Source organism: Epinephelus moara, chromosome 17 (assembly GCF_006386435.1).
Source record: "Epinephelus moara isolate mb chromosome 17, YSFRI_EMoa_1.0, whole genome shotgun sequence".
NCBI lineage: Eukaryota > Metazoa > Chordata > Actinopteri > Perciformes > Serranidae > Epinephelus > Epinephelus moara.
The window spans coordinates 34,462,277-34,476,998 of record NC_065522.1 but is presented as its reverse complement, the minus strand read 5'-3'; the positions used below and the strand labels follow the sequence as shown (position 1 = coordinate 34,476,998).

Sequence of the window (14,722 nt, the reverse complement as noted above, 5' to 3'; positions counted from 1 at the left end):
CCACATTTCACCCTGACTGTATATATTCTGTTTGTGTAAATAATCTTTCAGTTTACTATATATATATATATATATATATGTATATATATATATATATATTTATGTTTATGTTTGTTAATAATTCCTGTTTATTTAACTATATATTTGTAAATACTATTGTTTAAATTTCTTAAATTTTCACGTATCTTTCCTCTCTTGCAAGGAGCACCTGTAACATAAATAATTTCCCCTCGGGGATCAATANTGTTTATGTTTGTTAATAATTCCTGTTTATTTAACTATATATTTGTAAATACTATTGTTTAAATTTCTTAAATTTTCACGTATCTTTCCTCTCTTGCAAGGAGCACCTGCAACATAAATAATTTCCCCTCAGGGATCAATAAAGTATTTCTGATTCTGATTCTGATATATATATATATATATATATATATATATATATGTAAAAACACATATATACACATATTATTTTCTGGCTTTTCTCTTTCTCAGTATCAGATTCTGTCGTGGAGATAATCAAAGTTAGCAAAGGAGTGTTACAGTGTGAGTCTGCAGGCTGGCATCCAGAGCCTGAGGTGTTGTGGCTGGACGGTGAGGGAAAGCTCCTCTCTGCTGGACCTACAGAGACAGTCAGAGGTCCTGATGACCTCTATACTGTCAGCAGCAGAGTGACTGTGGAGAAGAGACACAGCAACAGCTTCACCTGTAGAGTCCAACAGAGGAACATCAACCAGACCAGAGAGACACACATCCAGGTTCCAGGTAAATATGAGTTAGTTATTTATCATATGTTCACTGTTTTTGTTTCAAACAGCTGATGTGCAGTTTAAATCAATTTCTTGCTGTTATTTTTCCCTCTCAGATGATTTTATCATGGACTCATCTCATTCATCTGCTTCTACCATCATTGGATTGGTTGTTGGCATCATGTTTATTCTTGCAGTTCTCCTCGTTGCGTGGAAATTGAGACAGAACACAATCAGTAAGTCAGTAATCTGCTATTGTAACTCTGACATGGTTATACTGACATACTGAAGAGGTTTTACACCAATGTTTTTAACACAACATTTTATATTTTTGTACACTGTTTGAAATTTAAATCTATATTTTATTTACTTAGTTAACTCTTCTATATAAGTAGTAATTAGTTTAGCCATTTTAAGGCAGAATATTTTTAGCTTCTCTCTTATGCTCTGTGCAATATGTAAACTATATATTTTTTTTTTACATCTTTACAGCAACATGCACATTTAGTTTTACTGTTTATTGTTTCTGCACACAGAGAGTGGGAAATATGCTGTGGATGAAGAAACTCAGAGAGTGGATACAGGATCAGCCTCAGAGCAGGAGAGTCTGATGGAGGGAGAAACAGACAGAGAGAAGCTCACAAGAGAGAATGGGACAAAACAGAATCAGAACAAGATGGAAAAAGAAAATAACATTGAATGTTCAATTGAAAAAACAGGACTTTCATGTCAGGTAGAAGAGGAAACACACCAAGAGAAGACAGAGGCAACAAAGCCTGTAAATACTGAAACACCAGCTCAGGGTCTGCTGGATGGAGATGGACAACAACAGATCATGGCAGGAGGGCAGGCGAGGAATGATACTGACGAGGAAAAAAATGAAGAGCAAACACAAACTACAAATAATAATTCACCAGATCAGAGTGATGAAGAAACACAACACAATGATCCCCCAGCAGGACAAGGGACAAATAGTGATTCAGAGAAGAGAGAGGAGCCCAAGAGAGAAGAGAGCAGTAACGGAGGAGATGAAGCGGAGAACACAACAACTACAAAAGAAAACACAGCATCTCTGTCTCGGGGGAATGGACAAACAAATCGGCTCCCAGAAGCTCCTGCACATAGTGATTTGAACAAGAAAGATGCAGACAAAGACACAAACTCTACAAATAACGAAACAGAGGGTGAGTGTTCAGCTGATAAAGACTCAAAGCAAAGTCATCCTACAGCAACCGATGAAGCAACACAACACAAGGATCTTTCAGCAGGAGGAGGGAAAAAGAATGAGGGGGAGACTGAGAAAAAAATTATAACTGAGGAAAAGAACACTCCACGTCAAGCAGAGGAAGAGGGACACCAAATACAGAACAGTAACGGAAGAGATGAAGTGGAGGACACAACAAAACTCACAAAAAACAAAACAGATGGTGAAGGTCCAACTGATGAAGAACCAAAACGAAGTCATTCGACAGCAACTGATGAAGCAACAGCAGCAGGAGGAGGAACAGAGAATAATTCAGAGAAGACAGAAAACGATGAGAACAATCTTATAGAAAAAGAAACTCAGGGTCCAGCAGACGGAGAACGACCCAAAGGCCAGAATCATAACAGGGGAGAAGGAGGGGAGGACACAACACTTGTAAAAGTAAACACTGATGGACAAACAGGTCAGCCCACAGAAGCAGAGGTACAGAATAATTTGAACCAGAAAAATGGAGGCCGATCAGGCTCCAACTGAGGGAAAACCAAAACAAGATGAACCACAGGCAGCAGGAGGGAGAAAACCTGAGGAAGAGACTGACACGATGATTAAAGAAACAGAACCTCCCTGTCCACCAAACAGAGAAACGCATGCCCAGCAGCAAACTGAAGATCAGCCAGAGAACAATCCCAATGGCGGAGATAGAGAGAAGGATATGCCAACCATAGAAGAAGACTCAAGCACTCCGTCAGTTAAGGATGAAATAAGAAAACCAGACCAGCCGCCAGCAGGAGATGTATAGAGTGATGTGAGGAAGATACAAGAAGAGAGTGACAAAACAGGACCCCCATGTCAAATGGAGCAAGAAACATGAAAAACAGCTCATTAACGGACAGCCAGTACTGGACAGCCAGTACAGCAGGCGATGGGTGATAGAGAGGAAGAAGTTTAGGAGCAAAAAAAAAAAGAAATCATAAAGAACAGATGGACCAACTGAAACTACAGCTGTAGAAGGTCAGGAGTCAGTGAGAGGACAATAAGAAGACACTTCAGTAAGAGAAGGTGGATGAAGACAAGATGGACCTAAAAACACAGGAGGTAGTCTTTGAGTTGACCAGTTTATTCAGCAACAGATACATCCTGCATTTTATCTGACCCAGGCAATAATGAAATTAGGCCAATGACCTCAGCTGAGGATCATCTGAAGTTGGCCTCTCCCTAATAGACACTTGTCTATCAACTTTCCCTCCTCAGTTGCTCTTCCTGAGGTTTCTATCGTTTTTTTCCCGTTAAAGGGTTTTTTTGGGGAGTTTTTCCTTATCTGCTGTGAGGGTCATAAGGACAGAGGGATGTTGTATGCTGTAAAGCNCTGAGGATCATCTGAAGTTGGCCTCTCCCTAATAGACACTTGTCTATCAAAAAAAGCATTAATAACAAACATAGTTTTGTAGAAATTTTCACCTTTCTTCAAAATAAATTAAACCAGTTAGCTGATTTTTTCCCAAATTTTTGAATGTTTGATGTTTTATGGTATATTTTTTCCTTTTCTGTCATACTAACATTTCTGAACTGTTCTTTAAGATGTTTTCATTATTATTATTATTATTATTATTATTATTTTCTATTAATCTTTGATTCTTTTCTGCCATTATCTGCCAGTAAATCCTCGTCTGTACAATATATCCTTCATGAAATAAACCCAAAGATCCCTGTCTGCCCTGCAGTCTTTTCTTGGATATTAAAACCAGCTAATATTCAGCATGCTATAAATGTTGATACCAATTGCTCCATAAAAGTTTAACACTAATAATAGTGAGTAACTTGACAATAATCTTCAAGATAATGTGCTCATAAAAAGATAAATACTGACTACTGTCTTCATGAGTCTTTCCTTCAACATTACCCTTTGTGTGCTCCCTCAGTTGTGGTCAGATATAATACTGAGAAGTTACTGCATGGTCCCACATTACTTTATGATCGTAAAATTATTTCCTTTATTTATGAAAAATGTTGCTTAATAAAAAACAGAGACAGCAGGATTCTTACAGAAGGTTTTGATATTATATTAAAACCACATACACACCACAGTCACACTATGCAAACCAGCTAACCCAGTGAGCTCATGATGTAGTACTGTCATACAGAAATTTCATCCTCCTCAACATTCAGTTTAAGAGCATTCAAACATGATACCACTGGGCAAATTAACTTGACCCCAAGTTACTTTTCTTTGCCAGGTGCACTGTTCTTGAACTCTAAAGTAAGTCCTCAACAGTCTGGAAAAAACTTGCACCTGAAACTGGATCTTGTAAAAGGCGGTAACAACACTCTCTCTCTGTGACAGAAAGTATAGGTCAGTGCAACCACGTGTAAATTATTAACCATTATAACCATGTTTTCATGACAGCAATATGTGAAGGGAGTTAGGGTACAAAAGCTGAGCAATAGCATTTGCCACTGGCATTTTTAATCAGACATCAAATTGGAAATCAAATTCTCTATAGTTTAATTCACAAGAAACTGATGACTATCAGTCAGTTAATAAGGTTATTGGCAAAGTATGTTTAACATGCTACATACAAGCAGCGATTGTAAATAGTATTTGTGGTAGTGGGGTGTAGTTGGGGCTTAGCTGCAAGGGAACGATGGGTGGGAGTGGCTTGTGGGAGCAGTGCCAAGGTTTTAATTGGTGCAGGTCTTACCTGTTGGCTAATTACATTCTCTCTTCATATGCAGTAGCATGCTGGACCAAAGGTAGGCACACACATGCTGGAGCTTGGGGAAAATGGGAAAGCTGTACTTTGAGTTTGTGTTATTAACTGGACTATAGACCCTGTGGGAATCACCCAGCAAGGTGGCAGAAGAGCGAAGAGTTAGAAGAATGTTTGTGTTGTGAAAGCAAGTTTATGAGCAAAGAAAATCTAAGTTGATAGAAAAGTGTGCCACCGTTTGTGCCGAGTAGAACCCGTAGTAATACTGACCCCTGCTACAGTGGTTTATATCATTATACCCAGCACTGACCCGATCTCTTTTGCTGGTGGGTCATTTCCTGGGAACCAGCGTGCCAGTGCTCTACGTGGATTAGAATTAAAAATATTACCTTTGTGCTTTGCACCCATCTCTTCTTCTCAGAGTAAAAACTCAACTCAAATCTGAACACACAGAAATGATACACTCCTGAAATCACTGTGACTACAGTGCACAAATAGGGATTGCTACTAACCAATGCAGCATGACTTTTCATGGTCCCAATTCACACCAAAAAAAGATTATGGATGGTTTTAAAGGCATTGATTGAAATAACTGAAGAGCTTGGTTACCGGTGAAATTTGTGGATCTAAATACAAAGGTTATGGTTAATAAAGTTGAAAAAAATTGGTGGTATCCACCACTAAACCTCTGATGGTTAATAATGTGTCCTGAGGGCAAAACTATGCCAAAAAAGCAGATGACCGAGGATTGGCCCTTGTGGAACACCAAATACCACAGAAAGGAGTTTGTTGTCTCAGGTATTACTTTGTTTCCTTACTTTTTATCGACTTGCTTGATTGATATTAAACCTAAATTTGACCTTTACCTTTACAAATTTTACCTCCACAAGAGTCAATTCATAGAAGAAAGACAACAAAACACTGACCCCACTGATTCGAGTAAACAGTAGACAGTTGTAAAATGTTACGTCCCCTATTGACCTTATTTTTCACGGAAACACAGAGGCAAAACAGAACGCAACCAGCCGTTTTTTTGTGCGACACTTCCGGTCCAACACTCTTGACCACTGTGTAAATGGGAATCGCCTTGTTGTTTACCTTGTTGAGATTAGCTATCACATTTTTCACGTCACTATATCACCGTTTAGACTAATCTGATGTTTGTAAAGTCTAGAAAAACAATGATTGAACAAACATTCCTATTTCTGTGTGCACGTTTTGTAATTAAAAACATGGTTATCGTAGATTAGCTGGGCTAACTGTTAGCTGTTAGCCGTTAGCCATTAGCAGTGTCTGTAATAACTCAATAACTCAATAAACGGTCCGTGAAAAAAATATTTTTTCCAGCGGATGTCTTAGTTACAACATGATTGAGCTAACTGGAGTAGTATGGGAGGAGTGTATGTCGCTGACAGAAAGAAAGAAAGAAAGAAAGAAAAAAAGAAAGAAAAGAAAAGGAAAAAGGAGATAGAAAAGCAGTGTACACCTCACATATTTATTTCTCACAGTTGCGCACACGTTTGGCTGGCATGCAGAAGCACCGTCTGTGTGTCTGTGTGTCGAGGGTGCGAGCCACAGCTTCAGCTGCTCAGCTAGAGAGGCTGTGTAGCCCGGTGTGTTTTTTCACTGATTCGGTTCTGCAGATTCTCTGCTGGTACACTGGAGACGGGGATCAAGCAGTTTGTCTCACTCGGGATAGATTGTGCTTTTTTGATTTATAGTTTTTGATTGACGTGCGATTTATTTGCGTTTAGAGGGAATTATTTTTACCGGCAATTACTGGATAACGGAAACGTGGGCACACTATATAAAATACACAGACTAACTAACTAACTAAGTGATTGACTAACATAAACAATTGATAAAAATTAGCTTGCACCGTCAGCTCCGGTAAGGGAAAGCATGAGGGAAAGCGGCTGACCGGAAGTCACGCACAAAAACACGGAAGTTGATCACTATTTACTGTCGTGTCTGAAAATAAGGTGGATAGGTCACTTACAAGAAAAAGACATTCTAAAGAAGCATCATTAGTGGAAAATACAAATCACTCTTAGGATCCAAATATATATGTTGTATGTCTCAACTAATGTATGTATGTATTGCAGTATGAACACTCACTTAGACTGTTCACAAGATTTATTCTGAATTTAGCTCATCAACTGCTACCCAGACATCATTATCTGACTGTGTGCTTCATAGTACCAACATTCAACTGTAGATACAGCCATCCCCAAACCCAATCTTTCAAGGTCATTGTTCTGTTGTAACAAGCAGTAAGACTGATAGCTTGATATTGTCCTTCAGAACTCTGAGGTAATCTTCACATTTTGTTATTCTGTACACTTTCCATCACGCAACAACTCCACTGGCAGCAAAACAGCCCCAGAGCATTATTATCACCATGCTTTATGGTAGAAAGCCAACAGAATTTCCCTCCCTCACATACCTATGACCTTTTTTTTTAGCCTCAGAACACCTTTGCCTCTGTTTGTAACACTACACTACACAGGAAGAGGAAGTTCTAACTCACATCATAAGTCTACGTGCTTCTCAGACAGTCAGCAGCAAGGCAACATGGAGGTCACAGCTCTCTGCTTCAGACTGTGTAAGTACTGAGTCTCACTCTGTTTTCTGTAATTTTTCCAAAAAGTAGTTGGAAATTAGAAACTCGATCTACCAGCCATAATAACAGCTCTAACAAAAGTATTTTTTGCTGTCTTCCTTTTCCTCATCAGCAACAAATGTGTTGATGCTGCTGGTGGCGCAACTTCATGCAAGTAATGCTCAGAAACACGTTTTTTTTCTGGATCTTTCCTACAAAATCAAATTCAGAGAGATTTCTTTGAGATTTGTTGTGTGGCCTTGTAGCAGCATGATTAAAGATTAATTTTAGAACAACAGCCAACTAACAAATATAATTTCAAAATACAAACACCTTGCAAAATCTTTGTTTCTTCTGTTTCTGTCTCAGATGCAGCTTTTTCTCGTATTGTTCCATCCAGACTGCAGCTCTTTGAATATGAGTCTGTCTCTTTTAATTGTGAGAGTGTTAATGGCTCAGCTGGATGGGAAGTTGTAAGAAAGGTGAAGGGAGAATTTACCACATGTGCTGCCAAGTGGAGGATGTACTCAGGATCCCTCTGTGCCATTAGAAATGCCTATCCATCAGAAAGTGGAGAGTACTGGTGTCAGACTAAAGAAGGAGGGAGAAGTAACAGTGTCAACATCACTGTCACTGGTACGTTTAAGTCTCTGTAAAACATCTAAATCTATCAGATTGTCTTTCAATAAAGTCTTACCAGAGAGATGAGGCTTATACTGATCTTCACACAGTATTCTTTCAGTATAAGATAGCATGCCTGTGTTGTTCAGCTGGTTCAGTGATCCTGGAGAGTCCTGTCCTTCCTGTGATGGAGGGAGACGCTGTCACTCTGCACTGCAGAACCAAAGAAGCTTCCTCCAATCTCACAGCTGATTTCTATAAAGATGGCGTCCTCATCAGGAGCAGCTCTACAGGAGAGATGACCATCCACAGTGTCTCCAAGTCTGATGAAGGACTCTACAAGTGTAATATCTTTGATGTTGGAGAATCACCAGTCAGCTGGATGGCTGTCAGAGGTGAGACATACATATAGTATATGTTTATTTATTTTCTCCCCACAGCGTGACATCTGCCCAGATGGATTATGGTGTTGTATGTCTTCCTTGTCTCTTTATCTATTTTTAAAAAAATAACCCCTGACACCCTACAGTTTCCTACGTAAAAGCTATTGTTCTGGTTTTGCAATTACAAAGCTCTGGATGATGTAATTTACTTTTATTGGTTACAGAATATTTGGGGGCACAACGAATTTGTCCTTTGCACAATCCATCAGGGACACATTGACAAACACTGCATATGTTTTAATAGTTTTATGGCACATACTCTTTGTTGTCTTTGCAGAACTTGACAGAGAGCCTCGTCCCTCCTCAGATGACTCCTGTCACAGTTACCTCTTCTCAAGGATGGTGTTCACCATTGTGGTGGTGGCTCTGTTGCTTCTGCTGCTGGGACTACTTCACTGTTGGAACCCTGGAAGCACATATAAATAATACACACAAACTTAAATGTAAAGGTGGGAACACTTTACAGTTGATCTCATGGAGAATTAAAGCTGTCTTTTTTTTTCTAATTTTATGTTATTTTTTCTCCAACCCTCTGCCCATGGAGAGTTCCTTTTTGGTCACATTGTCAGAGCTACAGTAGTGGGGAATCACTTATTTTATATTTTAATATAAGTTTAATCTCAGTTTTTTACTGTGTAACTTCTACTGCTGTTGAAGTGGGATATAACATGTAAGGACTTGTTTATTCTTTCAGCCACTGTTAGACTGTGTCACCAGCAGAAAAGGTTACAGTTAAAACCACAGAGGTACTGACTGACGCATGAACTATTTTCAAAAAGGCAATCCGTCAGTACAGCATACCGTGTTTTGTATTTTATTTAGACACAACTTGCACTGGTGAATTTGAGCTTGTCAAACACAAACCACAAGAGTAAGTAACAGGTAAAAAAAACATGTGTCATGAAGCTCAAGTATCAAGAAAAAAACAAAAGTTTGACAGAAAGACTTACAGCGTACCTTATGTATCAGGAATCTACAGGCAATTTAAGAGTAGTTTACTTATATAGCACAACAGGGTTGTTTTAACAACAGTAAAAAAAAGGATCAGGGATTAAAATAAATGAACTACAGGTATCGCCTTTTTATTCTACATTGTTCTCCACTGGCAAAGCATGCATAACTTGCAGTGTAATTTGACCAGTTTGAGATTTAAATGTGTTTTGCTGGTAACAGCTAAGGAAGCCTCAAACCGCTAGGCTCAAGCAGAGATGAGAAATGTACCGCAGAGGTCTGGTAAAATGACTTACTAAACTAAACTCCACATGCCCAGATTTTTTTCAAGATGGTAGACTTCAGCCCCAACTGGTGCTGACTCAAGTGACATCACTTAAGGCAACTGTAGACTTTTTACTACTTTTTCATATATGCAGCAGAACTCCCCAACATCTTTCAAACAGACACCTTTAACCAAAGAAAGGCAAAGCAAATTCAAAGTACTTTATTCAATACAATTAAAAGCACTGAATATGAACTATGAACTATAAAAATATAAAAATGAGTTAAAAAAAATTGATGTATACAATCCTTGAGAACAACAAACATCTATGAAAATCTATTAATGTAGTCATTTCACCACAGAAGCTGTCGGGGGACTCAAGTGTCATCTGCATGTAATAGTTTTATAGTTTTATGTAAATGATGTTTAAAAAAGAAGTCCAAGGTTTGAGTCTTTGCAGAATCCTCAAATCATGTTGGTTTGCTCAAGGGACCTCTTACCTACAGGCTGAGACAGGTCAGTTGTGTTTCCTGATCCAGTGCCCTCATCATCAGGGTGACATTTATCACTGTATTCCAAAACCATAAAAATGACAGGAGGTTTTGTGACACTACAGTAGCATCATGTTACTGTAACAACAGTTATAATTTGCATGGCTATTGCTACTTTGTCAGTTAAACATAAACATAGCTTGTTTCAGGTGTTTCAACAAACAACCTACACTGTCATTTTTCTGGTTAACACAACATCTTCCTATCAACTACTGTTGACACTGTCGGTCTTAATCAATGTGTAGATTTTAGCACAGAGGTCATAGTAAGTGATGGTGTTTTACTGGTTTGCTTTATATTCAGTGGTGTTTCCACTAATTAGAAACAAATATCAATACAGTGCAGGCTCAACATCACCTTTTAACTATTCCAAAAAGTAAATGTTATAAGCTTGGTTAAGATACGTTAGGTTTGGACTGTTATACTGTATTTTATTCACTTGCAGACCCAATAGTGTAAACACAATGCATCATTAAGGATTGAAGGTGTGTTCCTGCAGGTCTGCTGGAGAGAAAGGAAACTGTGATGAAGGAAACCATGTCATCTGGTTCATTACCCATCCCCTAATATTCTTTTCAAACTTTGTTGCAATAGGAGGACTTTTTCTGAAGACATATTCATCTTTACTGTTTCACAAGAGCAGCTTTTATATTTTTGAAAACATACAATAGGTTTTTGGTAAAGAAACAAAAAGTTTTGTAGTGACATGTTGCTCTCTGTCATCTAATCATTAAAGATTTATTGTGTTAAGTTTCCCATTGCCTGGATGATTTGATTTATTTAAGAGCAAGCCACTCGGTCATGTGCTACTGTTGCGCCCCAGTCTACGAGTGTTAGAGTGTAAAAAATAATGAAACAGAGTATGTATGAACAACAGTGAGCCATTTACTGCTAATACACTAGATCTGAGAGTTGATTACAGAAAATAATTTTCTGCTAAACACAGGCGATACAAGAAACAAGGACTTCAGTGTGAACCACGGCCAAAATAACAAAGAAAACCCACCTTTCAAAAGAAGCTCAAAAGAAGCAAACAAAAATACATTAATAAGGCCAAGGGCCACTGACCAAGTGTCAGTATTTGACCAGTTGGGATTGAGACAGGAATGATCACATGCACTCTGAAAGCATCAAATTTGCTAATGGTTACATTCATTTTGCATGTATTCAGTTATGAGATAAAGTACGGACCACATTAGAATAAAAATGCATTTTATTTAAAAGGTGCTTTTCATATACAGACCAAGATATATGAATTGGGCAGACATTTTGTTGCTGGGATAAATCAAGTGGTAGGGGGTGTACTCTTGGCAAAGGTCAGAGAGATAAGTGGGGGCTAGGTTGTGGAAGGCTTTGAAGGTGATCCACGCAGAAGGTTTTTGTAGTCAATGCAGTACTGGACCTTGGAACTGGAAGTCACTGTATATGGATGATAATGTGAGTGAAGTAGTCGCATGATTTGGTGCACGTAATGATCCGGGCAGCTGAGTTTTGAATGATTTGAAGCCTGTTAATGAGTCTGATGGGGAGGCAGGAGAAAACGACATTACGATAGTTAATGCAGGATGTAACAAATGCGTGGATCAAGACTTCAGCGCTGGACTGGGACAGTGATGGGCGGAGTATGGAAATGTTGCAGAGGTGGAAGAAAGCAGTCATGTTTTATTTATGTGGGGTGGGGTGGGGTGGTAAATTAATGAATATATGTTTACATTTGTGTGAAAAAGAATCCAAACAAGCATCACAAAGATTAAGGGCCTGTGTCCACATAGTATTATTTCTCCAGCAGAAAGGCGGTGACAGGGTGCTTCATCCCAGCACTTCATAAAAAATGCTCCCAGCGCTTTTTTTGTAATGATGTGTTTTGAATGGGGATGTGTATATGTTGACACTGATGTTAGCTAGGTAGCTGATGCAACACGACATTAACAGAGGGTTGACTACACAGTCACATTCAAGCCTACAAAGTCAACTGTAATGAAAGCACAACAGTCACCAGCAACATCCAGTGTCCATTCAGCTGATCTGCTCCCAAAAGATTTCTGTCTTTGCTGTGACAGTAGCCCTGCGAATGGAGCAGCAATGACATCACAGCAACGAAGTGCTTTATCATGAGAAACTGGACTTGCTTGAGTTTTTTGAAGATGTTTCACCTCTTAACTTAAGTTTCGTCAGCTCTGAAGAAGCCTCTTGAATGAGAGGAATGAGAGGTGAAGGGCTTTAAGAAACTTAAGCAAGTCCAGTTGCCTGCAATATAAGTCACTGAAAGCATAAACAAGTCCTTACATGTTATACCACACTTCAACAGCAGCAGACGTTACACAATAGAAAACATAAAACCTAGGAGTACCATGTCATAGCAGAAGGTGGGTATCTAAATAAATGTAAATGCCAATAGGGTGTAAATATCTAAAGAAAATGTAAATGCAAATTTTGCAAGGTTAACATAACCAGCAACTGAAGCCAACATAACTAACATATGTTAGAGTACAAATGTAATATAAGCTATCATTTAGTTTGAAAAGGAGTTCACTGTTCCTTCCCCCTGAACCCCTGACCTTATCATTGAAACCAAATTAATGCATGCGTGTGGCTTCAAGCTCATTCTGGTTGCTCAGGGTCAAACTGATGTAACTGCATCATGTTGGTGGTTGACCACAGTGAGTGTATACGCTGCAGCAGCTCTTTTTTTACCTCTTTATATATCGTATCTTGAAGCATGTGACTAAAGCAGAGCGAACAATGTGGCTTAACTGTTCCACTCTAATAAAAATAGACGCTGATGCTTTAAGTCTCCTCACAACTGTCAGTGTGACTAGATCATCCAGCCAAACTTGCACTATTCGAAAGGTTAGACTAAGAAATGCATATTAACTGACAATCCAGTCACACTCCGAAGTCAAATACTAGCACTTGACCAAATGTTGATATGTGACAAGATCGGAGTGAGAATGTGTTAGTATTGCATTTAACTATATTTTAAATCCAAACTGAGTTTGAAACTTAAAAAGTATGTGTTTACAACTTTCTTTATCTGTTTTGTTCCAGAGTAAACATAAAATGCAAATACATAACATTTTGAAATATGAAAGGTCTGATGTAGCTGTAGAGTAATACTGAATAGGCTAACCTATAATAAAATGAAATGACAGTATTTGTGATTTGTTTCTTCTTCCTTTGCACACGGAGTCTTCCTCAGTCAGGCATCTCTGCTCTTGACCTGTAAGACAGAAAACAAAAAAGATAAATGTGTGGTAAATATCATAAACTCAAGGGTCACTTACTCAGCTTTTTTCAGGAGTGTTAGACAAAAGTAATGACCTGATGAAAGTCATGACCTGCATTTAGAAATGAACCCTTATATACATTATATTTTGTGTTCTTGACTGACTTGTGGCCACTTGGTTTCACATTTAGAGGAAGACACATGCCATGCAGCTTTTGTGTGAGGAGTTCAAGATCACTTATGAAGGGTAATTAGGCAAATTAAAGGCCCACACACATTCAACCAACATCAAAGAACTGGAAGAGACGAAGACTGTTGTGTTTGCTCACGTTGCCTGTGTCTCGACCAAAAAGTTGCACTTGAACACATCGCAAAGACGACAGCCCACAGTCAATTAGCACATATATTCTGCACCTACATGAGGGGAAGAAAGCTCTCCATAGCAGCAGGTGGCTACAGTCTGTATTTATCATTCAAAAAGGGAAACACAAACTGTTGAAAGAAAAATGATATTTACTGTGTGCCAACAAACAATAACACAAATTGTTATGTGCTCTTATTTTTGCTTCAAACTTCTAACACCTATTTGACCTCAGTCCTGTGTTTGCCTTCTGTACTTGGGTTTCTCTTCACATCAACTGAGTTGAAATGCCAATCAGAATGATTTCACTCACCGACGGGCTGTGACGCTGATTTAACATGCTCAATATTGACTGAAACATTGCTGGCAAGGGCCGACTAGTGCCAGCGGTGCGGGACACAGGGCAACAACTATAGCGCAACAGATGCTCACTAACGGACTGACATTGACTGATGGCAGACAGATGACCTGGTGTGTCAGGGCCTTAAGAGGAAGTAGTTGCTGTAAGTCTTACCTTCTGGACAGTTGTTTCGATAGGTTTCTGCTCTGTTGTACTTGGGTCTTTGGCTGCTGTGGGACTCAGGCTCACTGTGGAGCTGGATAATCCTGATTCTGCTTTACAAACAGGGGAAGACACAAGATCATCTAAACAACAATTTTAATGAAATTACCTAAACACTCTAATTACTAATTACACAGTAATTGTCAGGGCAATCCCTTGTTTTTGCAAAAACCATCCTGATCTTTCATCTGGACAAACACCTTAAAGTCAAACTTTCCACGTGCAGCTCCACCACCTCCTTGTTTCACAGAATATTATAAAATAATAATTTTCTTTTTTCCTTTCCCAAAATCTTGATTTTTTTCACAGTGCTATCTGCATAGTTTTTGAATCTTCCATGTATTTATTTATTTATTCATTTATGTTTTACAATTATTGCAAATACTTTGAATTTACTATAATGTATATGACCATTAGTGGGGTAAGTGACAGCAGAGTTGTCTCTGTTGGGGTCAAAATAATGATAAATCACTGTTAAAGTC

The 14,722-nt window shown here is 38.7% G+C and overlaps 3 protein-coding genes across 4 annotated transcripts in view; 2 read left to right on the top strand and 1 right to left on the bottom strand.

Annotated features, from left to right (window-relative positions):
- LOC126403819 (lamin-L(I)-like) overlaps window positions 1-14,722 on the top strand; it is a 128,533-nt gene that overhangs the window by 53,422 nt on the left and 60,389 nt on the right. The window contains exon 2 of one of the 2 annotated variants that reach the window (XM_050066617.1): window positions 493-762. The exons of the other annotated variant lie outside the window; for it this stretch is intronic. Within the exon in view, the coding sequence (XP_049922574.1) occupies window positions 493-762 (270 nt within the window). The remainder of the gene's footprint in view (window positions 1-492; window positions 763-14,722) is intronic. 2 annotated transcript variants of the gene reach the window in all.
- On the top strand, window positions 7,217-9,258 carry LOC126403849 (low affinity immunoglobulin gamma Fc region receptor II-b-like). The gene is made up of 5 exons (XM_050066661.1): window positions 7,217-7,263; window positions 7,394-7,435; window positions 7,630-7,896; window positions 8,031-8,276; window positions 8,602-9,258. The coding sequence occupies exons 1-5, from the start codon at window positions 7,233-7,235 to the stop codon at window positions 8,748-8,750; spliced, it is 735 nt and encodes a 244-aa protein (XP_049922618.1). The 5' UTR covers window positions 7,217-7,232; the 3' UTR covers window positions 8,751-9,258.
- Window positions 12,883-14,722, bottom strand: part of LOC126403833 (carcinoembryonic antigen-related cell adhesion molecule 20-like) — a 44,516-nt gene continuing 42,676 nt past the window's right edge. The window contains exons 9-10 of the mRNA XM_050066640.1: window positions 14,193-14,290; window positions 12,883-13,311 (exon numbers count right to left, since the gene is read on the bottom strand). Coding sequence (XP_049922597.1) covers window positions 13,291-13,311; window positions 14,193-14,290 — 119 coding nt within the window. The 3' untranslated portion in view covers window positions 12,883-13,290. The remainder of the gene's footprint in view (window positions 13,312-14,192; window positions 14,291-14,722) is intronic.